Source organism: Pseudochaenichthys georgianus, chromosome 2 (assembly GCF_902827115.2).
Source record: "Pseudochaenichthys georgianus chromosome 2, fPseGeo1.2, whole genome shotgun sequence".
In the NCBI taxonomy this organism is placed as follows: Eukaryota; Metazoa; Chordata; class Actinopteri; order Perciformes; family Channichthyidae; genus Pseudochaenichthys; species Pseudochaenichthys georgianus.
Genome location: NC_047504.1, coordinates 12,000,555 through 12,027,555, shown reverse-complemented (window position 1 = coordinate 12,027,555; position 27,001 = coordinate 12,000,555). Strand labels below are relative to the sequence as shown.

Genomic DNA, 27,001 nt, shown 5'->3' with positions numbered 1-27,001 from the left:
CACACAGGCTGTCGGAGAGAGAACTTTTTTCCAACTTTGTGCGAGACGCTTGCAGCTAAAGTAAGCGCCTGTTTTCTCTCTCTCAGTTTGACAGGTGAGAATTATACAGAGTCCTTGTCATCTGCGAAGAGAGCGAGAGAGAGAATTCTGCGCAAGGAGCTATTTCTGCCTCCGTCGTTCTCTATCGCGCGTCTCCATCTGGAGAAATCTGTAATGCTGTTGAAAAGTATTATGTCAACACAGACTGCGGCGATTGATATTGACAGGGAGGAAAATAAAGAAATGAATGGATTTCAGCTTCAAGCGCTTCATTCCAAGCGAGAGATGATGGCTTTATTTTCCTTCTTCCCTTAATGGAATCCAGTTTGCAGCGAAGTGAAGTTTGTGAATAAATAAAAGACACACACACACCGGGTCTGGTTACCTTCGAGGAGTAAAGTACAAAATATGCTGCAGAAAAAACGAAAAAAGGGTTTATAGATTCTGGGTGTTTCTCAATGTCGAGTACGCTTGCTTGGTAGCACATGTCTTCCGAGTCACTTGCTTCAGAAGCGAGGCAAGAATCCTTCCTGGCATTCGGAAAACGAAGAGTGGAACAGGCGAGCAAGTGTGCGTCACACGAGAGGCCTCGCCTTACATTTTCCGCCACAGATTTGGAGAAATCGGTCCGTGCGCAAAGCATTGTGGGGATTTTAAGACCGCGGAGTCTACACATGTGCAGCCTCGAAATGTCTCTAAACGAAGCACGTCGGGCTCGGTAGACTTCCAAGTATGCTGGACATTGGAACAGTCCTTCGGCGGCACTCGATGCTTGAAATAGTGGCTCTGGAGCATCCTTCCTCGACATTGAGAAACACCCAGCTCAATAGAGTCGCTTGTAACTTGCCGTAACACATGACTGTTAATGCATAGAAGAAGTGTACGCTCCCATGGGAAGAACATATTTCATATTATTCGCAGCTATAGCGAAGTTGAAGCTGCAAGTCTCCGTTATGTTAAGTGTTCTTCTAAGAGTACGATTGATACGAAAATCACCTTTAGATATTTTACATAAAGAGGTTATTTGTGATTAAATGCTAACCGTACCTGACGGAGCGGTAGAGGACGGGCGTTTGACGTTGCACATCTCGCAGTACGGCATCAAGCCACTATTGGAGTATGTGCAGGACACACAGCTCCACTCAGACGTCGGTCCGGTCTCCAGAAGCTTCCGTGGGTTCATGGAGGAGAAGAAGCTGGGGCTGCTGGGTAATTTCCCCCCGGCTGAAGACCTTCTTTTACCCCCACGTTGAGGCCTGAGACTGGGGCTCGGCTGTGGGGTCCGCAGCCGCTTCACCTGGGGGGAGAAGTCCTCGTCGGGGATGCTTTCGGTTTCTTTAATCTCCTCTCTTTCTTCGGAGCTTGTTCCCCTGCCGGTCGTCTCTGAAGGAGATGTTTCCTCGTCTCCTGTCCTCTTCCTCTTCTTCTCCTTGCTGCCGCCCGGCGAGAAGAAGGAACGAATGTCGTGCTGCTTCTCCTTCTCAAACTGAGGGAAGCAGAGAGAACAGGTTTCTTCAATTAAAAGATAGGATTAAAGAACATACGTCATATTATTCGCAGCTATAGCGAAGTTGAAGCTGCATGTCTCCGTGATGTTAAGTGTTCTTCTGCCTTGTCTAAATAACACACTATAGGTGCATGTTTCTCCTTGTTGCATTGCAAGTGTCTGTAATACAAGAGTAGGTCAGGTTATTTGTGATTTAATAATAATAATAAATTACATTTTTTACCAAGGCGCAAATCTCAGGCACAGAAAAGCCTTTTACTTCATAAAAAGCTTTTTCTGTTGAAAAAATTATCTCAAATCGTCAAATTGTCTTGCCACTTAATTCTGCACTAACCTGTATGAAAGGTGCCACACAAATAAAGCGTGATAGTTCATAGTTACACATTTTAATTTGACGATTAATGAAGTGTGTCAGGAAATGAACTCGAGCTTATAAAAAAAACCGCTGAAGGAACCGTGGACATTTGTGACCTGCTCCATCGAAACCAGTCGCATTGACCCGAAGACACATTGAGTTGTATACACTGCTGGAAAGAGGCGAGTCCTAGCTTTCTAATGATATCAGGATTGTTGTTGTACTCCAAATATTAAGTGAAATATGTCACATTATATAACGACTGTCACCACTTTGAGAAAAAGGCCTTTAAAGTTTCCTCTTCTCTGGAATCCATCGATCTGATTGGTTATTAGCAAATTATCAAAATACTACGGAGGGAAGATATTTTCGTTTGGATTACTGGTCTGGGGGAAGCTCGCGAGTGTGTGTGTGTGTGTGTCTGTGTAATTTTACATTTGTGTGTATTGTGTTTGTCTCCCGGGAAAACCCTCACGAGAAACATCGGCTGTTGTTCTGCCTGCTGTGACGTTACTCCGTTCTCCGCTTGTAATTAAGCCGAAGCTTCAAAGCTGTATTTATCTTCTGAATTTGCCGAAACAAGTTTAATATTCTGAAAGCCAAGACTTTGTTTATTTGAAATCAGATGAAAGCAAACTGTAACGGACCCTGCCGTGATATCTATGATGACTATACGCCTTACATTCATAATGTCAGCCGGAGGGAGGGGGGGCGGCGTGTGGAACAGCAGGGTGCGAGTGAGAGGGGCCATCTTCCCTTTACTTCATGTATTTATCGTGCGATTTAGGAAATACAAGTTTCGTATTCTGAAAGCCAATTCGTTTCAAATCAAACCCCGGAAAACTAGTTTTTTACGCAAATCCACGTTTATTTTGAAACGAGCCGTTCGACTGATTTCGATGGAGCGGGTCAGATTTGTTTTATTATTTTAAAGTAAATCAACCCTTTTTATGGATTACTGCAAACGGCATCCATTAAAAAAAAACCTTGAAATGCTTTTAAAACCAATCTCAGTGAGGAGTCCACTTCGCAGCCAACGAATGAATGAATGAAAACTTTATTAGACTCCAGATAAAAGACAAGGCATTACATTTAATAGATTACACACACAGCATAACAAGAATTCATCGTTTAAGAATAATTTAAATCAGTGTCCTACAAAGAGACAACTACACCAATGTCTCCACAGCTGTGATTGGTTCTCATGGCATCCTTATGAGCTACTTGAAGTTTCCGTAAACTTGCTTTTCTGTTTGACCACAGATGTGCCGTTTAGAGCGGTGTGCAACACGCTCTGAACGGAGACGTCTTCACTCCATCTGTACACGCACCAAACCTACGTAGGAGAATGCTTGTGCACACATCATGCGGCATTGCCTATAAATATCTTCATCATCGTCAGTTGTTCTGTAATAAAGTGTCCCAGATATTAATATAATAAAATGTAAGTCTCTTTAATATTTGGTCTATAAATGTATTCACTTTTAAGGTCATTGAAGGCATCCCCAACGAGACGCAATCCATTGTTTTGATTGGCTTTTTTTACTCAAACTATGCGCAACGCCTTGTGTTCACGTGCTGCTGTCTCCAAAACATTTCCCAATTTGGGATCAATAAAGTATTTCTTAATCTTATACAGACTCCGAGATGTCATGTATAAGATAAGATGGTACTTCATTGATCCCAATTTGGGAATTCTTTTGCGGGAATGTATGAAAATATGCAAGAAATATTGTATTTACAGAACGACTGTGGGTGAAAAAGCAGCAGTTAATATGTTCCTTTTCGGATGATCTCAGCTTTGGAAAAAGGTCAAATAAAGCAGTCTTTTACTACAGATGAACTCACATGAGTGAAGAAGACGTCTTCTTTGTAGTCTCCGCTGTTTCTCTCCGGCGGCAGAAGCATTTCACTCGGCTCCCACGCATCGGAGAAGTTTAGAAACTCCCATTTGTCCTTGTCGCCCTCGTCGGCCTTCAGATATTCCTTCCTGCCATTCAAGGTGCTGCCGGTCACCGTTTCCTGAAGCACACGCAGAATATGTAATGCTCACTTCCATCATATTTCCATTTATGTTACACATAGCGTGATCTGTAGCGAGCAGCTGCATACACACATGGAAGATATTGCAGGAAATGTCCTTTTTAAGTCTGTTTTCGATGCATGCCGAACATAAAGCTCAATATTTAACAAAATACACACGGATAATAAGTCAAAGTGTTATTCAAGAAGCAGCTGCATATGTTTTCTTCATCACTGTCAATGCATTAGCTGATCAACGCCAGAATACATCAGCGAGATCACACTCAATTAAAGCGATAATTAGTTATAATTATTCTTAAATGTTTGGTGAGACTCCAGTGATGTATCATTCAAATGAAATGTGACAGTGGTGGAGTGTGTGCTGATGAATCAAAAGGCTTGGCAGGGTGAAAAAAGTCCTTAAGTAAAAGTAGAAATAGTCTTAAAATACTCCATTACAATTTATTTAAGTATCAGCAGAATGTACTTCTAGTGTCAAAAGTAAAAGTAATCAGTATGCAGAATAGCTTTTTTCAGTTTAAGAGTATTATAAAATAACATAAAAAACAAATAGAGATTTGGGGAAACACGTACAAAACCAACCTACAGCCGTTATGCACATTACAAAAAAGGGCTCTAAGAGTTATCAATAATGTTGAATATCTTGAACACACTAATGTATTATTTTTGAAGTCACACATATTGAAGTTCATTGATCTGGTTAAATTTAAAACGGCACAAATCATGTACAGAGCCAGACATCATCTACTTCCTAGGACATTAAAAACATTGTTCGTAGACAGAGAGGGAATCTTAATTTGAGAGGAAATCTACATTTTAAACTCAAGGTCAGAACAAGTCTGAGAAGTATGAGTTTAACAATCTGTGGGGTGGCTTTATGGAATGGTTTGGAGCAGGCGTTAAAACAAAGCATACTTCAGTTTAAAAGGATGTACAGAAATACTTTTTTGGAAAACTATGAGAATGAAGAAAGGTGATTGAAGATGAGAAATTATTGTATATGTGTGTATACATGTAAATGTATGTAGGAATAACTTGCATAATGATTTAAAGGACAATCATTGATCAAGTAAGGGGTGGGAATTAATAAGCATTTGCTTCCTCCTGCTCCCTTTCGGACACATCTGATTTATTATTATTATTAATATGAAGACTTTTTTTTTTTTTTTTATTGAATATACAAATTATTACCATGAATGTGGATAAATACTGAATTATAACAATACGGTATTCTGTTTTTCACATTTGTTATTTGTTATTTTTTAATCTGTTCGAAATAAAGACTGAAAGAAACAAATACAACACAGTCATTCTCCAATTAAGGCTCATGTGGCTCAAAAAAATGTGAATGTACTTTGTCATATTGAACTAGTTGGGGAGTATAGTTAGTTTAATAGGTTTATTTTTTTAAATATTATATATTATTATTATTATTATTAGTAGATATAATGTAAGTTTGTCAGATTTGTGCAATATCAGAGTTAATTATATACTTTTCGTCATGGAAATACTGGCTCGTTTGAATCTGAGCATTCCACGTTACCATAGAAACAAACTGACACTTTCCAACTGTTACCGAGTCAGTGTGAAGCGAAAACAACACGGAAAAAAAGAAAAAAAACACAAGGTTAAACAAAAAAAGCGTATATTTGAACACAAGGGGTTAAATATGAAAAATAAATCTAATTAAATCACTGGTCGTAAATATACACTGTTTCCACAACCCATGTTAACTTGTCACTTTAACTTATTCCGCACTTTATAACTTAGATGATGACCAAATATGTAAATATGCTGACAGTTATTTTACTCTTATTTTTATTCATCTCCTATTTTCATAGTCTTTTATTATTATTATCATTATTTCCTTGATTTTATGTTATTTATTATTTATTTTAGATTTTATTGATCTGTGGGAATCTTTGCTGTACTGTTTTTTTTCACGCTTACCCTGTTGCTGCTTTGTACAACTGAATTTCCCCTCGGGGATTAATAAAGGTTCATCTTATCTTATCTTATCTTAGATAAATGGTGTGTTTTAAAACAAAATGCATTCCACACTTAGCTTATCTGCAGCATGTGTGTGTGTAGATGTGCATGAGTATAGGTATGTGCTGCATGTATGTATATGAATATGTATTACGTGAATAAATATTAATTTAATAATGTTCCTGGTAAATAATCGTGTGTATGAGAAATCGTGAGGCTCACTGGCAGGGGATTACTTTAGCCGTTGTTATTGTTTGTTTGTGTTTTGTAATTATTTGCTCTCTTTGTACATACAATCAGACCATTGTCTAATTTGTATGTTGTTTCCACTTCTCAATGACACTGAGTATTACTTGTGCATTGTCGAAACGCAATAAAAACATTTTTGATCAGAAAATGTGTTTTTTGGAGAGTCCGCTCCACCCTTTTGCACACGGCACCTTTCTGTTGAGCATGGCCCACATGGCGGTGTCGAAGGTGCCCTTGGCGATGAGGTAGTGCACGTTAACGGAGGCCGTCTGCCCGATGCGATGCGCTCGATCCTCCGCCTGCTTTATGTGTCCGGGGTTCCAGTAGAGCTCGGCAAAAACCACGTGACTGGCAGCGGTCAAGGTCAAACCCTGGAGAGGGACGACACACACACACACACACACACACACACACACACACACACACACACACACACACACACACACACACACACACACACACACACACACACACACACACACACACACACACACACACACACACACACACACACACACACACACACACACACACACACACACACACACACACACACACACACACACACACACACACACACACACACACACACACACACACACACACACACATCACTTCAGGGGACATTACATTGACTTACATGCATTTCCTGGAGACTTATCCTAACCATAACCAAGTCTTCACCCTAAAATTAATGTTGTCCCCATAAGGGAGGCGAGTCCCCACACGTGACTGTGTAAACAGATTTAGGTCCCCATAAGTATAGTAATGCTAGGCCACACACACACACACACACACACACACACACACACACACACACACTTCGTACACACACACACACACACACACACACACACACACACACACACACTTCGTACACACACACACACACACACACACACACACACACACACACGCACACACACACACACACACACACACACACACACACACACACACACACACACACACACACTTCGTATACACACACACACACACACACACACACCGTATACACATACACACACACACACACTTCGTACACACACACACACACACACACACACTTCGTACACACACACACACACACACACACACACACACACACACACACACACTTCGCACACACACACACACACACACACACCGTATACACATACACACACACACACTTCGTACACACACACACACACACACACACACACACACACACCACACACACACACACACACACACACACACACACACACACACACACACACACACACACACACACACACACACACACACACACACACACACACACACACACACACACACACACACGCCCCTTGACTTGGCTGTGTTCTGGTTATCGTCTATTCCTATCTCTATGCATTGTAGAACAAAATAACACTTTTTTTGTGTACCAATAATACAAATATACAGATGTATCACACTGATATATCTATTTGGAGCCGTTATACCATAAAATAAACGATCTGCTATTCAAGAAGTAAAACCCACACTTGGTTCAGGGACACTCTGAGATGATTACATTTCACGATAAAACATTTCTAAAGAGACGATGCTTTTTAATTGAACGTAACCTCAGGTCCGTGAACGAGAAACGAACTCGTGCCGCTCCGCCGGCATGTCACAATAAATAGGCTTTTCGGTGCACATTAGTAACGATGATGACTGTTGTTGCTTTAATGAATGATAATTGAATTAAGAAATAAACGCTTTACTCTTAATGATAAACTTGACAATAATTAATCTGGGTTACTGAATGTGACGCATTCCAATCACAGGAAGTAGGTGCTTGACGCTCTCGTGCGGCAATTAGCTGCAGATATTCTGTGATTCAAATACGTGGGCTTGAGTGGTTCATTCAAGGTGGTGAGGAGAGGGACCGATGGAAACGTTGTCATGTTGCCGTTGTTCAGCACGGAAACATTCATTCGCTAACAATGACATTATGGTTCTATTGATATAAAGGGAGGTCAGGTACTCTTTAAAGCAGCTGCTAGCTATGGGTACTTTTTACTGAAGTACACTTCAAAGCCTCTTTACTTAAACACGAGTATCTGTACTTCTACTTAAGTATAGTGTGTGTGTGTGTGTGTGTGTGTGTGTGTGTGTGTGTGTGTGTGTGTGTGTGTGTGTGTGTGTGTGTGTGTACCTGGCCGGCTGCCTGGATGCTGAGGATGGCGACTCGTGTCTCCGGGTCGCTCTGGAACTTGTTGACGAGCTGCATTCGCTCTGACGACGGGACGCTGCCGTCGATACGGATGTAACCAGCCTGACAGGAAACAAAAAAAATAACATTTATGAACGTGTACGGTCAGCGCCTGAAAACTCTTTTAGCGGTCTTCCTGTTAATTGTTACTGACTTGTTTCAAGATGAGTTTCAGGACAAGAGGGTGGATGGTTGTATGATGTTGTTTTATACATTTTGTAACCCTTTCAAAACTTACATATTCCCACTTCGACTTTACAACCAGCTCTGCCCCGAGTAGACCCTCCTACACACACCACAACACAGACGATAACACCCCTGGCTGCTAAATACAAACCGACTGTGTGCAATATGTGCTATATGTGCAATATATATATGCCGTTAATAACTGTAATTCAAACTGGCTGCTAAACCCTTGGTACTGTTACAAGGTATGTATCTCGTATTTTGTAAATTGTGTAACGTGCTGCTGTTAAATACCGTCAAACTATGTGCAATATATACTTTATATACATACGCCATCTTTAATAACTGTAATACCGGGCTGCTAAATCCTAAGAACTGCTACAGGATTTGATTTGTAGATTTGTTTTTGAAAATTATGTAACTTTTTATCTTTTTTTAGCATATTGTTTATTACCGTACTTTTCGGACTATAAGCCGCGACTTTTTCCCCCATTTTTTTTGTACAGCTAACGGCCACTAGGGGACCTCCTAAATCTATGGATTTACAGGTACAATTAACCACCTTTAACGCTATGGGCTCTAGGACCGGTCCGCGCCGCCACCTCTAAGCGGCGGGCTCCAGCCAATATGGTCTAGCTGCGGCCGCGGCCAGTACACGGCGGTACACGACACGCCCACCTGACACGACACTACGGTGGCTGAGAGGCACCACCGTTAAAAGCGAATTGACGAGATTTACATCATACAGCCCATGTAGTATAAACATTGATTTTAATTTCTTACAGTAGGAGAGGTTTTGGGGTTTAGGAGGGAGGAAGGAAAATTAGGATTAGGTACAAAGGTAGGGAGTGGTTAGGGTTAGGATGGGGGGAAGGGAAGGGTTAGATTGAAGGGAGGGAAGAGAACTGCTACCCGGGAACGTTCATATTGGGTAGTTTATTTAGTTTAAAAAAGATTATCCAACGAGTTAGACCACAAAGGAAGTGTAGTACCGCCGTTTGGCCACAAGACTCCGGCGCACTCCTGGGGGCTTGGTTCAACCTCCACTGTCCGCGGCCGCAGCTAGACCCTTCTCGGAAAAGCTGGAGGCCGGAAAAGAGTGAGACAGGTCGCGCGCCAAAGTGAAAGTGGAACCGAGAGACAGAACGAGAGCAAGACAGACGGACAGTTTAGCTGCTGCGGCTTATATGCAGGTGCGCTTTATAGTCCGGAAAGTACGGTATATTATAACTTAGTACTTTTTGTTTTAACGCGTGTAAGATATGCAACACTAAGCTGTGCGTGGCTCTTTCCCGCTGCACACCTCCCTCTGAGGGACTAATAAAGGGATTCTGATTTCAACATAATACCTTTTTTAAGCCCACACTAACCGAGCCTCGTCTGTTATGTATCCCAGCAGAGAAGCTGCCCCTTCAATAAGTGGAAGAGATCATGCCAGTGTGGTTGTTTGTACATTGTGTTTAGTTACATTAACACAGAACGACAGCACTGCCAGCGTCTGAAAAGTAGATGTGCGCTGCGAGCGTTGCATTAACCCGTCCCCTGCCCCGGAGATATCTCAATGACAGACGTGTGAATGAAAACACGATCGGACGAGCTGATCTAATATGTCGTAGCACCTAACAAAGGGAGCAGCGGCTGTGTGTTCATCAAACCCGAACAGGAACTTGACACTCGCCGAGCCGCTAATGCACTCTTGATTTCGGCTCATCACTCCTGCCGAGCAGCTCAGCGGACGGCAGCAGGAGGCGGTCGAATAACGGCGTGAATATGAAGCAGAACTTTGCGGATAAAAGGTCAAATAAACGGGCTTAGTGAGAGAGCAGGACCGTACAGACAGGGCACTGACACTGTGGTATAGTTTAAAACATTCACAACTGCATCAAACAAACCGTCTCCGACAGCAGGTGAGAAATGGAGCCGAAAAGCAGTGATAACATCATGTTGTCTCGCGTTGTCTCGTCGGTTCTTTTTTGAACCCATCTCTGTTAATTGGTGAGTGCGAACGCTCCGGAGGAATGTGCTATCACACGTCGTACCGCTGCATTACATTCGACGACACCTCCGCGACCCCTGCGCCCCACACACACACACACACACACACACACACACACACACACACACACACACACACACACACACACACACCACACACACACACACACACACACACACACACACACACACACACACACACACACACACACACACACACACACACACACACACACTCTGACTGTTTCACAGGTTGCTGGCGTCAAGCTCAGAGAAAGCGTGTGCTTGTGATGCCTTGTGAAACACGTCTTGGGGGATTGGTTGTGAAAGTAAAGTTTACTTTCTTCGAGGAAGTTGACTTTTTCCTTCAGGATTTCGACACTTTTAAGATGATGATTAAAGGGGCTGCTCGCTCTCATTCCACCGTGAGATTTTAGCATGTGCAGACCGTTAACATGCACAGAAACCTAAAGGAAAGGGGAACCCCGAAAAGCATAAAAGGGCGCTGGAAAAAATGCTGCTCTAAAAACAAGTTAAACAATAATGAAAACAAGCTGAAATAAGTACACAAATCTGCCACTAAACAAGTGAAGGTTTGCTTGGTAAGAGTTCTTGACATAAGACGGGATATTTAGACAAATGCGATCTTGTAAGAGATACGAATCAAAATAAGATTTAGTTGACTTAAAGGTGGGGTGGAGAAACCAGCTCGAATGCGCTAGAATTTGAAAGTGGACAACCGGAACAAATCTGCCTCTTCCTTCAGACTTCCTCACAGAGCCCCGCCTCCAACACACACGAACGCGCACATGACCAATGAGGGCACGAGATCAGTTTGTGCCCCGATGGAAGGCTGACAGGCAGGTAGGCCATCCAGTTACTTTAGCCGGGCCGGCTCAGATGATTGGTCGTGCTTTTTACAGCGCCACGGCTTCCACAGATGATATTTCTTTATGGATTTGTTGTCAAAGCACTTCATGTATTCATTGCTATCGGGATGTTCAGAGCATTCCAAGTGTTTCTGAAGTGAAAGACCTACCCCACCAAAAGACCCTATATCTCCCTGCAGAGTTACTTCTGAAGTTATCAGGTCTTATATCAGGTACACATTCTGACTAGATATTAGACGACTTCTCTCATTCCGAGTGTCCATCTTTATTCAACTGTCCATCTTTATTCAACTGGCACGTAACCTTGAGGACATGCATTACGTCCTCGACGTGAGCTCAGTCTCAAGATCGTGTAGGAGAGAGCGTCGATCTATAGAGAGAAGAACGCTTCTCCTAGCCCGCCTGGCCTCTCTCTCTCGCTATATCTCGCTCTCGCTCCTAGCTCTTCTTATTCGCTCTTCTCTCTTCTCGTCTCTTCTCTCTCTCTCTCTCTCTCTCTCTCTCTCTCTCTCTCGTTCGTTGCTATAGCAACTCGTCATGTTTACGCTGCATTGTCTATGAGGTAAATATTACCCGCTGGCGGATATGGGTATAAACGGACTGGGAGACTTTAATATGTTATGGGAAAAAAAAGTGACATACAATCAAAAAACAGCTGCGGGTACCCGTTGGCGGTTCTAGTGTTAAGAGTTGCTTCATTATAAAAGTGTACACCGTTGATTTAGCATATAAGTGGAAGAAACACATATTTCATCACTGCTCACATCTAAAGTAAGCTCAGCGCTCAGTAGCACTCTGTCTTTGCTAATCACAGATATGGTGAGGATTTGACTTATAAACACAGCGGGACTGTGGATGAAAGAGTATGGGGCCAATTACCTCTGGAAGCAGGAGGGAAATATGAATAAATACTGCACATTTAGAGCTTCCAGTTTACCGTTAATGGGCGATTCAGGTCTGCAGCGAAAAAACTTGAAAGTCGAAACGGGAAATGACAGAAATTAACATTTGTGCCACAGTGGAATATCAGCAATATAGAAACAGGGCCACCTCTCGTTTCCAACGGGTTGAATACGATATATTTGAGTAACACTTTGTTGAGACTGTGGGAAAGCAGGGTGACGGTTTTTAAGAACACAGTGTTCCAACATCTCAGGGACCGGAAATTATGGATAAAAGGAGGAAGAATGTGAACGGTTAGGTGGTGACTGACAACTGCATGTTTTTTTAGGCTTTTCTTGCACATAAAATGCACGGAGATGTTGTAACTATAGTGTGAAATACCTAAAAATACCTTTCGAATAGAGTACATCACGTAAAGAGATTTGAATACTTGTAATTACTAAATTCTACTACTAAATTCTTTGATTGAATATCACCGGTACCAAAAGACTGAAGTGCAAACCCAACTCCCGCTAGCATTTAGCCTCCACCGCTCGCAAAAACTTCAGACCGAGCCAAAGCTATTACAAACGGAAAATATCCTTATGTTGCCATGGTAGCAAAGCGCTACCTGGCTGTATCTGCTACCTCTGTCCCTAGCGACAGGGTGTTCTCCACGGCAGGAGACATTGCTAGTGCCAGCTGATCTGCCCTTTCAGCAGCAATGTGGACAAGTTCATCTTTCTTTAGAACAACATGAAGATACAATGACAAGCAAGTCCTAATGTCAAGCTGGCTGCTTAGGTGCTAGTACAGTACAGTTCAGATACAGATTATTTCAGTTCATCGAAAAGCTGCACCTTAATGTTTATTTTATCATATTTTGTATTTATTTGAGTGAATACATTATTCACAGTTTAATAATAATTAAAAAAAAATATGTTATGTTTTGTGATAATTTTTTCTGCTGTACCGAAAACGTACCGAACCGAACCGTGACCTAAAAACCGAGGTACGTACCGAACCGAAATGTTTGTGAACCGTTACACCCCTACTAAATATATATATATAGAGAGACAGAAAGAGATTGTGATTCCTTAGTAAATAGATTATTTGACTACTGTAACTGAGCCGACGTAAAATACACGACACTTTTCTCTGTGCGCGGCAAAAAAAGCTTCATAATTCATTATATTTCTGCAATGCTGTTCAGAATAGTTACTTTGTATTGCTCTAAATAGTAAATAAATATATAATGATACACAACAGAGTTTCCGTGAGAAGGCTCTTCCGGATCCCGCGGTGACTGACCGGTGGTGACACACACTTCAAGTTAGACCTAACACACGTAGCCATTTTATCTACCTCTGGAACTAGCTAAACTAGTTATGAATATATTTATTCTTCACTGTCCGGTCACTCATTACTGGATCAGTGAGCTTGTGACGGAGGTGATCTCTGGGCCCATAGATCTCCGCCTCCGTTACGGGTAATATAGCACTAAAAACATGGCATGGGAATATATGTAATGTATGTAACTAGTTTGTCCGTCTCTGTTTCCTGGTTTCATGTAGAAGTGTTCCCCTTCCCCCATGTCTGTGGCTGTTGATTGTGTGCACCTGGTGCCCTGTGTTGTCTCCCCCCCCCCACCTGTGTGGAATTGCTGATGAATGTGTGTATGTAGGGTCTGCTTGGAGGCTGGTAGTGTGTGTGAGATCCCGGTGGCTGCAGGCGGTGCCTACGTGAACAGCAGCAGCAGCAGGATCGAGGCTGTGTGTATTGTGTTCATGCTGCAATAAATGCCCACACCGGGTTATATTTTGGGCCTCTTGTCAGCTTCACAGAGCTGCACGAGACGGACGCTGACAGGCTGTCAGGAGAGAGAGAGAAGGGGAGAGAGAGAGAGATCTGCCGTGTTATTCTCCAAAGTTAATGTAAACTTGGATAATGGACTTTATTTGAATGTAATAATTATGTTGGTTGTTTTGTGGAAGCGCCCCAGTTTTAAACATCACTTTAAATGGAAGATCCCCATAGGCCCCGCCCACTCGATCGGATCGGCGGCGAGGCACAAAAAGACCATGTATTACTTTTAATTAATAAATATATATATATACAGAGAGAAAGACATTGTGATTAATTGGTAAATATATTATTAGACTACTCTAGACTTTAGGCATAGTCGATTTCTTAAGTGTATAAGGAGGAAACGTGTTAATTGTGTGCCTCATCCACACCTAAGGAACATGGATACAACTTGAGACATTCACACCGTACACACAGTCTCTATAAACACCTCTATTATTAATAAGTGTGTCCCTGTTGATGCATCCGAACGGGAGTTGTGTGTAAAATCGTTACGGGGCTAACACGGGTCGTGTGTTATTGTAAGCATCATGTGTGTGTGAAGGCTCTTCATAGATCTGAGAGGGTGGGGGACATTGATTTTCAAGGCAGTGAGTGTGATATGAAACAATGTGCAATTTGTGACTAACATGAATACAACGAAGGCCTTTATGGGCTGCAGCGTACCTTTCGTTGGGTGGAGAAGTGTATGTATTCTGTGTGATATCAATGTTCTGTGAAATGTCCATGTGAAGCACTTGTTGTATGAAAGGTGCGACACAAATACAGATTATTATTAATGCGACTAAATCGTGGTTCTCGGGCCAGGAACAACCGGGCTGAGTCGGGCTGAGCATGCTAAACTAGTGAGAGAATCGCTGGCAAGGGGCTACAACTACAACAAGATGCACATATTTGACCGTGATTTAATTGTAATACACGTTTCTAAATGATGCCGAAGTAACAACACACTGATACCGGTTAGTAAAAACCATGAATTAACGCTTTGACAAGTCTGCAGACAAACGGCAGAGAAACACCCTTTTAAAATGCGTGTTTTCTGAATGGAGATCGGCTAAGCTAACGTTGTATATGCTCCGACCGTCCACACTCACAACAACGGCCTACAGACATAAATATAGCAGCGGCTGTATTCTCCATGACACAGACAGTCTGTGGTTTGTACTTGTTTAGCTTCTGTCTAGTTTCTGAACAGATATGAAGAGCTGTGAGCTCTGGGTGCTAAGAGCTAACGGCTGTGTTGGTTTTGTGTTTCGCATTGGAGATGACGTCACGGCTCCGCCTACACTGCGTTACTATAGTTACTGCCCCAGTTCCTAAACTGTAATGGAAGCGCAGCAGAAAGTGAGCCGGGCCTAATAAGGCCTAACCAAACCGAGCGAGACCTGCAGTGGAAACACGCCATGAGTGATCCACTTCTTGTACTTATGTTCCACATGCTAGCTATTTTAAACCTGCACAGCTCGTCCTCCTGAAAGTCTGATGTACTGCAAAAATTAGTAATTGGTCCAACATTTTTAAACGTGTGATAGCTAGCAGGATTACAATGCTACAATACATGATATGAAGATCAAGATATTACAGGTAGAAGTGAATTTCCTTTTTGGTTTTCAATGAGGCTTCTACTTGACCATGAACCAGATTTTGATTGCTTCGATACGGATGTAACCGGCCTGGAATGAAACAGAAAAATAAACTGATTGCTACTAAAAAATAATGGAGATAAGAGGGTGGATGGTTGTATTATGTTGTTTTGTACATGTTGTAACGCTGACACCTTTCAATTGCTCAAATGATTCCCTTGCTGATATTGGTCCAATATGACAATTGGTCTGTAATCAACGTGTCATAAACGTGGCATAGCTAGCACGATTACAATGCTACAATAACAAGTCCGTTTTACATCATGCGGTTCCCGGGGGGTTAAAACAACCGGCACACCTGTTTACCTTGGCTTCGATGGCGGCCTCGGTGCACGCCTGCAGCATGGTGAGGTGGTGGGCGAACACCAGGAACTTCAGCTGCTCCGCCTCCAGCATCATCTTAATGTAGTCCTTCACAGCTCCCGCCTGGACACACAGAAATAGACACAGATGAAAGGGAGCCACACTGAATCCATCACTCCACTGCTCCACCGCACACAGGGGAATCGGCTGGATCAGTGAAGAAGTCAATTAATCACCGCGGCATCCTTTCCGTGTGATCGATTCTCTATTGAATGCCAGGGATCCAGACTTTAGACGGAGAGAGAACACAGAGCGACCGGGGCGCATTTGTCAACTCGCAGATAGTGAGAGCAAATCAATAACCTGGCAACTCGGAAATATGATTAGTGTGAGCTCTTTGTTTTCAGCTTTTTGGTACAAGACAACAACCAGATCATGACAGCAGAGCTTGTTTCAAATGTCTTCAAAACAGATATATTATGGATCTGTCTGACCGGTTTTTCAACGGTCTTTTGGCGACAATTTGTAATAAATGTTCAAAAGCTTAATATTGTTTTATTGAACTAACATGAACAAAAACATGATGTGCGTGGTGGCATTCGTTAGACAAAAGGATTGACACCAATATTGTAGTCCAATAGGTTGTTGTCGTTGGATTTTGTCAGGCTAGCAGTTTCCCTTTGTTTCCAGCCTCTATGCTAAGCTAAGCTAACTAGCTTCTGGCTGTAGCTTCATTTTCTGCAGACTTTCTGCGAAAAAAGCGTTTGAGCTATTTCCCCCAAAATGTCAAACTATCAGAAACTTTAACAACCGCTCAAGGACAGCTCACACGAGAGCAGATTTTGTCAGGACTTGCAAATGCCGCTAAAAATATATAAGTAAGGCTTGTTGGGGTGTCAAAGTGTCGAGTGCAGTCCAACATAACTAAAAGTTCAGGTCTCAAGCATTTCACTCGAGAGTTATTCGTTCTTTTTCCACTTAAATATGGTTTTATTAATGAAGTCAAATGGTGGAAAAAACGTCACAGTCTTGCTTGTTGTCTCTGCAGAAGTCTGTGACCCTGATTGACAGTGTGAAGCTGACAGTCTGAAAGAGAGAGCAGCAGAAGGGTGACTGAGTTAACCGTGCCTTGCAGGTTTCTGTATCTGTCCGCATGAGCATGTCATTGAGCACCCAGTACTCATTTCAGAGCCCCGGGCCATAAGGCAGCCAAGAATAGCAGCAACTAGTGAGAAATACTCCGTTTTTACTGGACGTTTTTTTTGGAGACAGGCCTATCTCCTGGGTGTGAATCCCACAGCCTCTTTGCCATCACACCTGCTCTGGCGGGAGAACCTCTGCTTTGCCTCGCTGATAATTAGCTGATGCGCGTGATAATGAATCTTTCCGCCAGGCCAGCCGACCCTTGTCTGATCTGGGGGGTCCTCATTACGGACGGCTTGGCTTCCTTCCGCCGAGTTTAATTAGTGCACAAACTTCTCGGCTGTCTGAAGCGGCCCGTTAGCTCGCTTTAAAGTCCAGCATCAGAGCTGTCCTCTCTAGGTAATTGGGAGCAGATGCTTGGCGGGTAAATAAAAATACCCCAAAGGCGTTTGGCAGGTCCAACTGGCAAAGCAGGAAGAGGCCCTGATGCTCGTCAGTGACATAGATGTGTGCGCCTATCACTCCCCTCCTGGTGATCCAAAAAAAGAATGTTTTTTTTTAGCTTGAAGTAGAAAGTGTGTCTTAAAACCAATAGGAGAGGAAATGAGACCGGGTATCAGCTTTGAGGCGGGTGGAGTGGTCGTGGGGGGGGCTTTGTAATGAAAGGAGGTCCAGTGTTAGGCTAAACTGAGCAGAAATCCAATCAGCAAACAACGCGAGCGCGGGAAAGATCCAGGCTGAGCGAGCAGCGTGTCGATGATTGCATTCGGCGGTTATCTCCGGTCTTCGTTAACCTCGGGGCTCGCTCCTCGGGGCGTCGGGCTAATTGAGAGGAACGCCATGAGCAAAGCAGATGATTGGTGGGGGATACTATATTTGGGGGAAATGTTTACTCGACTACAAACATAAGAGATTGAGGAACTGGCAGGTTTCAGAGCAGCACGATGAGAGTGAAATCTGGAGGCTGATGAGGACTTCCCACGGAGAAACAGGAAATGTAAATGTTACATTCTCCACACCTCTGACCCCCAGCCCTTCCTCACACTGCGTTCGCATCAAACCACCTTCTCTCATTAAAACAGAACAAAAGACGTCACTCCAACCTGAGAACCGACTGAGTTTCCACGGCAACAGCATCACAGAAATGCTATTTTAGTGTGTAACTTTGAGATGAGGTGAAATCACGCCGAGCTGGACGCAGCTAAGTAATACCTTGGTTATAACTCCCTACTTTGTCTAAGTGCTTTTCACTGGGCGACCATTAGGCTCTGTTACCATGGCGATGCTTCCCCCAATTGAGGTCTCACCGAGCGGTCGGCTCAAGCGGATGTAAACATGACGCTGTACCGTCAACTCACCATTTACAGAAACATTCAGATATGAATAAAAAGTGCATTTTCTTTCCCATTTTTTATGCTTTTTAAACTGTCCTGGTATTGTGTGCAGTTTGATGTTGTAACATGTATTTAACACACTATTTTCTTAAGGTAATTCCTAATGTTTGGCTTCATTTTGCAGCACAATTAAGTCCGTACCAAGTCTTTGAGCCTCAAGTCCAAATATACAAAAACTGATTTGTCTCACAACAAAAAAAAACTAAACAACTAAAACCAACAACGTCCGCCTTTCGATACTTTCTGATTTCCTACTGAAGATCTTTAGCATGAATAAATAGTTATACTCTAAGGATAACAACCCGTAAATAAGGGATCTGTAGTTTTAAGCACACGTTAATTGAACAGGAGGGAATGTTTGCTTTGTTGGGGACTATTTTCAGTCGCGGATTAATACACACATGCTTACACCTGACGTTTTTTTACGGCTACTCTAACCCCTAGTTACCACCGGGTCCGTCTGCGCCGCGGCGTCCGCAAGGATCACGGCCACTCTAGTCAATGGGTGCTATTCCACCAGACGCGCCGCGTTACGGCTCAGAAGCGTCTCGCCGCTGGGCTCCGCTCGAAATAGGATTGAAGTCTATTTTTCGACGCGACGCAGCCGTAAGGTAATGTCGGGCAGGAAGTGGAACATGACAGCATCCGGGCCATCCCCCAAATAAACTAATTTGCAGTCCCCCCTTCACATCACTACATCGTCTCCACAACGACACGCACAATGGACGACGAAGTTTTTCTATTGGAAGTGGAAAAACACTTTTAACACACAACGAATCTTTTTTACAACACCAGCGTTCTCCTTCGGTTTACAGGCGCTGTGTGTAAATTATATAGAATAATTATGATGATGAATGCTTTTTTTTTACCTCTAAAATACAGCAACCCATCTTTGATTCATGTTGTTTTTAACTGGACTATTACAATTATTATTAATTATGTCTGAAGTCTACAACACAACAAAATAGGAAATAACAATGTTTGCTTTGTTGGGGACTATTTTCAGTCGCGGATTAATACACACATGCTTACACAGGCCTAACTACTGTAACTACTTTTTTGATTTCGTAATATGTCTACGTTAGCACGCACATATTTAGGAGGAAGTGCATCTCATTGTATACCATTGGTTCCACTTCTCATGTGACATCTTAACATAAAGAGCATCTTCGCTAGTATTCAGAGAAATATAGACTCTCTTTGAAGCCAATAAAGGTGTGTGTACTTCTGGGTTAAAGTGAGACTCCAGAAGCACCTGCTCTCCCATTACCTTGGCAACCGCAGTTTGCTTGTACATCCGTGTGACCAGGCTCATGACCTGTGTGGAGGGGTTGCTGTCCGTGCCGATGACCCCCGACCCCAGTCCCTTCATCAATCGCTCCCACTCTGCGAAGCTGGCTGAGGCCTCCTGCAAAAGAGAGACAAGACAGTGTCCTTTATTTATCTCTCTCTCGGCTGTTTTTTGAGATATAAAGGGCAAAACAATTAATGGAGCTGCTGGGTGTCCTACTTTCCCTGGAAGAGAAAGAGAGAGAAAAGAGAGATGGAGAATTCCCCAGGATGCCACCCCCCTTTCAGACTGGGCTGCTGTGTTAGGTGGGTCATGAGCATCGCCCAATTATAGCCGCCTTGTGACAAGCCGGGGTCGAAGATGGAGAAGCAGCCTGGCCGGTACAATAAATCAAAGACGCCTGGCGTGCTCTCAAGGTGATTGGCGAGAAGTATTTAAGGCGGGAGATGAGAAACGAGAGGATCGCAGAGGGAGAGGCGGTGAAAAGCAGCATATGTTTCCTCGTGTTCGTGAAGAAGACACGCAGAGAGGCTGTGTATCCGTTCGCCGTGTTTATCATACAGACATATAAGAGTTAGCGGTTGATAGCAATCTTCAGTAACATGTTATCAATATTCAGTTTGCACGTTATGCAGACGAGAAAAGCAGCGAACTGTTTCGGATGCTTGCAAAGCGTGGGTTTAATTCAATAGAGAACCGCAGTGACGCGTCCTAAAACCCGGAAGTAAGTTAGCGTTTTTGTTGCTAGGTGTTGCTAAGCTTCCTGTACTGAATATCATAGTCTATTGCCTTCATCAATATCTAGTCAACTCTAAAAGACCACATGTATGCAATGGCATGATAATATTATTGTGACACGTGGGGTATCCACCTGGTGTTTCCAGAAGATAGACGGAGACGCAGCCAAAATCGACGAAGGCCACTTTCGACATCCCACACAGCTCTAGTTCACGCTGGTACCGACCTCGAGCACACCCCTCAAGTCCAGAGATGTCATCCGAAGACATGCAGCGATTTCTTCGGTCGTTAATTCAGAAAACAAACCGAGTGCGCTCTGCGTGGCTACGTTAGCTAGCTGTTTATATTTGCACTTCCAGGATATTTGCACCTCCAGGAAAATGGCGTATTTACATATATATATATGGCGCGTGTTGCATTGTGGGTAGCTCGTGACGTCACCGTGTGGGAAAGAATATGGATCTTAAGTTGGCGTGACGTTGAAGCAGCGACCCTGCTGTAGTTCCTTTATAGCAGGGGGGTCAAACTCAATTTCATCGCGGGCCACATCAGCATTATGGTTGCACTCAAAGGGCCGGTTGTAACTATATAAAATATACATATATATAAATATATAATATATATAAAATAATGTGTTATATTACATTATTGCCTCTGAATTGGATTATTATCGGATAGGGCAATGACTTAGTAATTAACTACGTCTGAAAGCAAATAATTGCAAGTCTCTTCAGTGCGCATGTCACAAAACGAGATGCATTGTGGGACATGTAGTTTATGGGCAACCTGATTCTGTAAAGCGGCATTTAATCGTATAATAAACATACTTTGCAAGCTCTTGCGGGGCCACATAAAATGAAGTCGCGGGCCGGATGTGGCCCCCGGGCCTTCAGTTTGACACCCCTGCTTTATAGCATAACGTTAGCATTTTGCGACTAGATTTATTATTCGAAAATTATAAAAGTAGGATAGACGTGTGGAGATTATCCGGCTGAACAAAACGTGATCCGTCTCTTCAATGCGTCTCAACCACAGACCTTACTTCCAGCTATTTTCCAAAATCCTACGGAGACATTGCCTTTTTGACGAAGGAACCGGAAGGAGTTTACATCCGGGTTTTAGGATGCGTCACTGCGGTTCTCTGCAGTCATGCAAAAGCTTTATTTTTTTTTTTTTTTAAAAAGGAAAACTTTTTCATTGTGTGCCTTTAGTTCACAACTCCCAATTGCATCGGTCTAGATCCAGACACCAGAACACGTGTAAAAATCAACAGGAATGAACACTTTATTTGCGCGCTGCATATCAAACGATGCAAAACTGTGAACCATATGGCGAGCTGAAGGAAGAGGTGGCCTGCGCGTGATTAAGCACACACACACACACACACACACACAGATACACACACTGATGAGTGAGCGGGGGGAGGGAAAAGAGTGAGAATTGGAGAGAAGCCTTATTAATGCGAGCACACACACACACACGTAAAGAAAGAGGATTTCACAAAGGTATTTTCGCACCGTGCGCTCCCGACTTGTACAATGGAACGCTTTCTGGTGAAACATGAAAGCTTCACACTATTTAGTGAGATAATTAGCATTTCTGTGGATTCAAACGTTGTCAAAGTCAAGGATGGTTGAGTGAATAAATAGTATCATATTGCGGGAAGGACTCCTTTATGTTTCCCCTCAGTTGTCTCACTCAGCAGCACCTGCACAAACACAACGCAGGCTGTCTCTCAATGTTTATTTCTAATTAAAAATGCTACATTCAAGCTTTATAATCTTCTGGGGGGGGGGGGGGAAACCCCGAGTGGCTAAACACTCCCACCCTTGATGATATTCGCTAGACTAACACGTAAAGGGCAGCAGCGGCATAAAAAGTGTCTGCAGTGGAAGATAAAAGCCATCATTAGGGAGTACAATGAGACGGCAGGAGCCAGGCTGGACTGGTGAGTGGTCCTGGTGCACACTGCATACCGTCAGTTAGCAACAATGGGCTTTAAAGGGGAGTTTGTTTAGAGGGAAATAATGTCCACCGAAGCTTTTATGTTTTATATTGTTCATATTTCCGTGAATGTGGGAAGCACAATGGCTGCGGATTTGGGTGACTGGCCACTTCACATCTCCCTTTAACCAGTGCATTTAGATGGGAGGGTGTAACTGAGGGGCTATTCTTCTCACTGGACAAATACCTGGTCATGCGCATTCATCTCATGAACAGAAACGAGGCCGAACAGCAATAGCCGGTCGTTCGTTTTTGTATTTTAATTTTTTACCCAGAAAAGGTCAGTTTTAACCAACTAGGAAAACATGACATGAACTTTTCCAACTGTTCAAACACGCGAGTTTGATGTAGAAACTGACTATAGTTAGCCTCTAATTAAAGCTTCCTTTAAAAGTAGAGGATTGTGGTTCTGAAAACCCCTTGCATCATCACTTTCCGAGCAAACTTCCTCATTGTTGTGTCACCGCTGAAAAGGTGGCTCCGTGCGTAATTAGCGCCGAAAGAGATTTGATACAGAGCAAATATAACAACGTGAGCAGCACATTGTTCTCTGTGCTGCTTCACTCCCAGCGGGAAAGCAAACCACTCGGAGCTCTGACTCCGGTGACCCGGCGCACCGAAAGGCCGAGTCGAAGCCACATTAGCATTCACGTGCGCACATTCATTCAGCGTGGCGTGGGAGGCAGAAACCGCAACTTCGCGGGGCGAGATGAAAAACACCTACACAGGAAACATTCACTCTACAAATAGCCTGGTATCCTTTTCATGATGGAGAGAAACCACACACACATAGGCATGTATCTCTGCATAGCTTAAGGGAAGAACCAGTATATATCCAGGGCCGTCCCTGGCCAACATGAGGCCCTCTGTTTTCGCGAGCGGCTCAGTTGAGAAACCCTCCGCAAGATGAGGCCCCGCGAAGTCTGCATGATCGGCCTGTAGGGAGGGACGGCCCTGATATCAATATTCCAATTACTTGTATATAGACTATTCTGCACCATTTATATTATATTATATTCTATTCATTGTCATAACTACACTGTAGCTATGTACACATGACAATAAAAGCCTATTTTCCACAACTTTGGAATTAAAATACAGCGAGTTTTTCCCGTAACTACTCTGATGTGATCCGACTAAACTACCGACAGTCATAAATGCTGGTTATGTTGAAAATCCAAAGTGAAATACATAACTTTTTTTTTACCCAAGCAGCAAAAACGGTAACAGAAATGAAGAGGAAATGCGTTGACATGAAGCTGTGTGCGCAAAAAAGCAAAGTGGCCCATGGCTTAAATGGGAAGCAGTCAGAGGGGGAGGTGGCAGTCATGGAAACGGACGAGAAATTATTATACAGTGTGTTACACCGTCAGCTGTTATGACGGATCTCCTGATGGAAACTGGCATCACGTCCCTGAGGCCTGTAGCTGCTGGAGAATTATCCCCAACAGCAGAAATGAACACGCTGCCATGCTGAAATACGCCAATTAAATCAGAAAACGTAGAAAAAACCTCAAACCTAGTAAATTGGCAAATCATTATGACAGTTATCGGAAGTAAAAAAGTACATTTACTCAAGTACAATTAATTTTGAGGTACTGTACTTTCGTGTTTCCAGTTCATACTACTTACGTCTGCACTTCTTGGAGCATTATATGACATTTATTTGATAACTAGTTACTTATTACTCTGCAGGTAATTTAATTAACGGTGTTTGGATGTATTTCTTTAAGTTAAGCTCAAATCTTAAGGGAGAATTGACAAGCTACCCTTAATATGAAGTCATACAAAATGAGCTAGCTGCGATATTAGTGCTTAACAAATGAATGAAATTATAATCCTAAAATATACATATAACACAATAATACATTATTCTGATTGTATTTCTACACTCGGATGTTCTTCACTTTAATTTGATATTGTATCTGAAATCTGTAGCTTAGCACCAAGGTTACCCATATATCAATTTGTATTAATTATTCCGCAAACATGACCTACAATTTTTCGTTAAATATGTCCCCACTTATTTTTGTTTTTTGCAAGTAGTCTTCTTTCTCCTTGGGTTTAGCTAAACGTGAAAGCAGCCACATTTCAAACGCGACGAGAAGGAGACTAAATCATCTCAACGTCATCTTCAATCACTCCCTGTGTGGTGAGAAACAAACCTGGAGATGGCAGAATTTAATTTGGCCCAACAGCGTGAATCTGTGGCGTCTCCATTAATCGAGATGTTTTAAAATAATGCTTTTGGATTTGTGCTGGGCATGTAATTATAATTTAGGAGCTGAAGCAATTCATCTTGTAGTCAATCAACAGGACATTATTTGGGACCCATTTTGTTAATTTCAGCTCAGACATTTGATAATGCCACCTTGGGCTCTGGGAAATCACCACGGGCATCTTATTATTATCTGACATTCAACACACACAATTATTTATCAATTGATGATGAGACTGTAAAGCGACTGTTAGCTGCAGCCGTGGAAAAGTAGGAAACATGCATCAGTAGTGTATTAAAAGCAGCGTGAATCGAATGTCTGACTAAAGACTACATGCTGTCATGTCTGCCTGACCTTTGCAGCGTCCTTAGGCAGGTCGAAGGGGATTCGCTGGCGGATTTTGGGGGGCAGCTGAGTGAGGACTTCGGCCTTTAGACGACGGATCATGATTTCACTCAGGCGCTGGTGAAGCTCCGAAAGGTTGGACGATCCGCGAGTGTCCCACTGCCGGCGACCCCCGAAATACCTGAGAGAAAGCGAGGAGAAGCTGCTGATGCATTTATTTTTTACACAGAGAAAAATATCACTCGTCCCCGGCTTGAGCTTCAACATCAGGATCCATGTACTTCTGATCCTCTCCAGAATGGAAGTCACATACAGAGCATCAGCTAGTTCCTGAGCAGTGTCCTTCACATGCTGATATCCAAGAGAGGGAGTCACACAGTCTCAAGATGGAGGAACAGAAAGCAGTATTCAATGTTACTTCAGATTAGCTCCACGTCAGAAAGGAGCATGCTTGTCTCTCTCCATAGAGGCTGAATCATCATGTTCATCACATAGCTATCATCTGCCTCAAACAGTCCTGATGCTCGTCTTCCTGTCATGTTCAAGCTACAGTTGGGATACTTTGTAGCATGCTACTCTGACATTGGAGGAGGACATTCAGTATTTTCCCAACACACACAGAGAGAAGCAAACATGCTTATTTACGGCTATGCCCAGAATAAATAGTTAAACACATTTAAACATTGCCACCTGGGAGCCGCCCAGCAGACTCCCATCATTTGCAGCTGAGCAGTCGGGGGATCGCTTTTTAGCTGTAGGGCAGTTAGCAGAGCGGGAAAGTATTTTGTCTAATGGCCACCGCAGCAGGTTTTATCCCATAACTCCCCGGCAACTTTTTATCTGCCAAACTGATTTTTAGAATAGAACTGGCCCTCCACACAAAGGCTGGGTTTCTGCCATATTGGCTGGAAGTGTGCACCGACTTAACAAGCCACTGCCAACATGAGCTTCTTCACACTTCGGTATTTAAACTTGTAGTTGCTGAGGGAGGGGAACTGATTAACTCCCTCTTAAATTGTGTTCTCCATTAGGATTTAAACCAGCAACTTCCAAGCTGTGCGGCTGCTTTTCTCTCATTTCCCACTGACACTTCTCGGACAATGCCTTGTGCCCTACTGTGCGTCGAATCGTTTGTGTGTGGCTCAGAATGGCATTCCCCAGCCACAATAAGTGCAATTATACACAAAGTGTTATCATTAATGGCGGCGGGCCCATCCCCGATCGAGCTGCCCACTTTGATGGACGGCCAAAACAATGCATTTGATGTGTTTGTTCACACATGTAACTGATCATCGCTGGCAACTGGCAGCCATTTGGCATTTACCGCTTGGATTCAGTTGTGATCTGGCTCCGACAACAAAACCCTCAACTCGGCAGCTCCCTTGCTCCAGACTCAGGTACAGCCCACCGTATCCCAGCGGACACTTCAAAAGAGTGGGAGGGATCTATTGAAACTCTGCTAATTCCACTTAACTAAGAATTAAGGGTGTATAAATAAGAACAGACCAAAATAAGGTTTTACGGATTATTTGTTTTAGGAAATATGCACACTTTCTCAGTGAGAGTTATCTGCTCAGCTCCACCTGCATTACAACTACTTGTACATTTTACACTTAATTAATGAGCTTAAGCAATGTTGTCTGTCTGTCTGTCTGTGTGCGTATGTGTGTGTGTGTGTGTCACCTGTAACGGCCGTTGC

The 27,001-nt window shown here is 43.1% G+C and overlaps 1 protein-coding gene across 1 annotated transcript in view; it reads right to left on the bottom strand.

Annotated features, from left to right (window-relative positions):
- Positions 1-26,999, bottom strand: part of LOC117456301 (DNA annealing helicase and endonuclease ZRANB3-like) — a gene marked incomplete at its 5' end in the record, with an annotated part of 30,476 nt that extends 3,477 nt beyond the window's left edge. The window contains 8 exons of the mRNA XM_034096136.1: positions 1,087-1,525; positions 3,750-3,923; positions 6,374-6,553; positions 8,347-8,466; positions 16,172-16,291; positions 19,976-20,113; positions 25,312-25,483; positions 26,986-26,999. Of these exons, the coding sequence (XP_033952027.1) occupies positions 1,087-1,525; positions 3,750-3,923; positions 6,374-6,553; positions 8,347-8,466; positions 16,172-16,291; positions 19,976-20,113; positions 25,312-25,483; positions 26,986-26,999 (1,357 nt within the window). The remainder of the gene's footprint in view (positions 1-1,086; positions 1,526-3,749; positions 3,924-6,373; positions 6,554-8,346; positions 8,467-16,171; positions 16,292-19,975; positions 20,114-25,311; positions 25,484-26,985) is intronic.
- Positions 27,000-27,001: the final 2 nt, after the last annotated feature.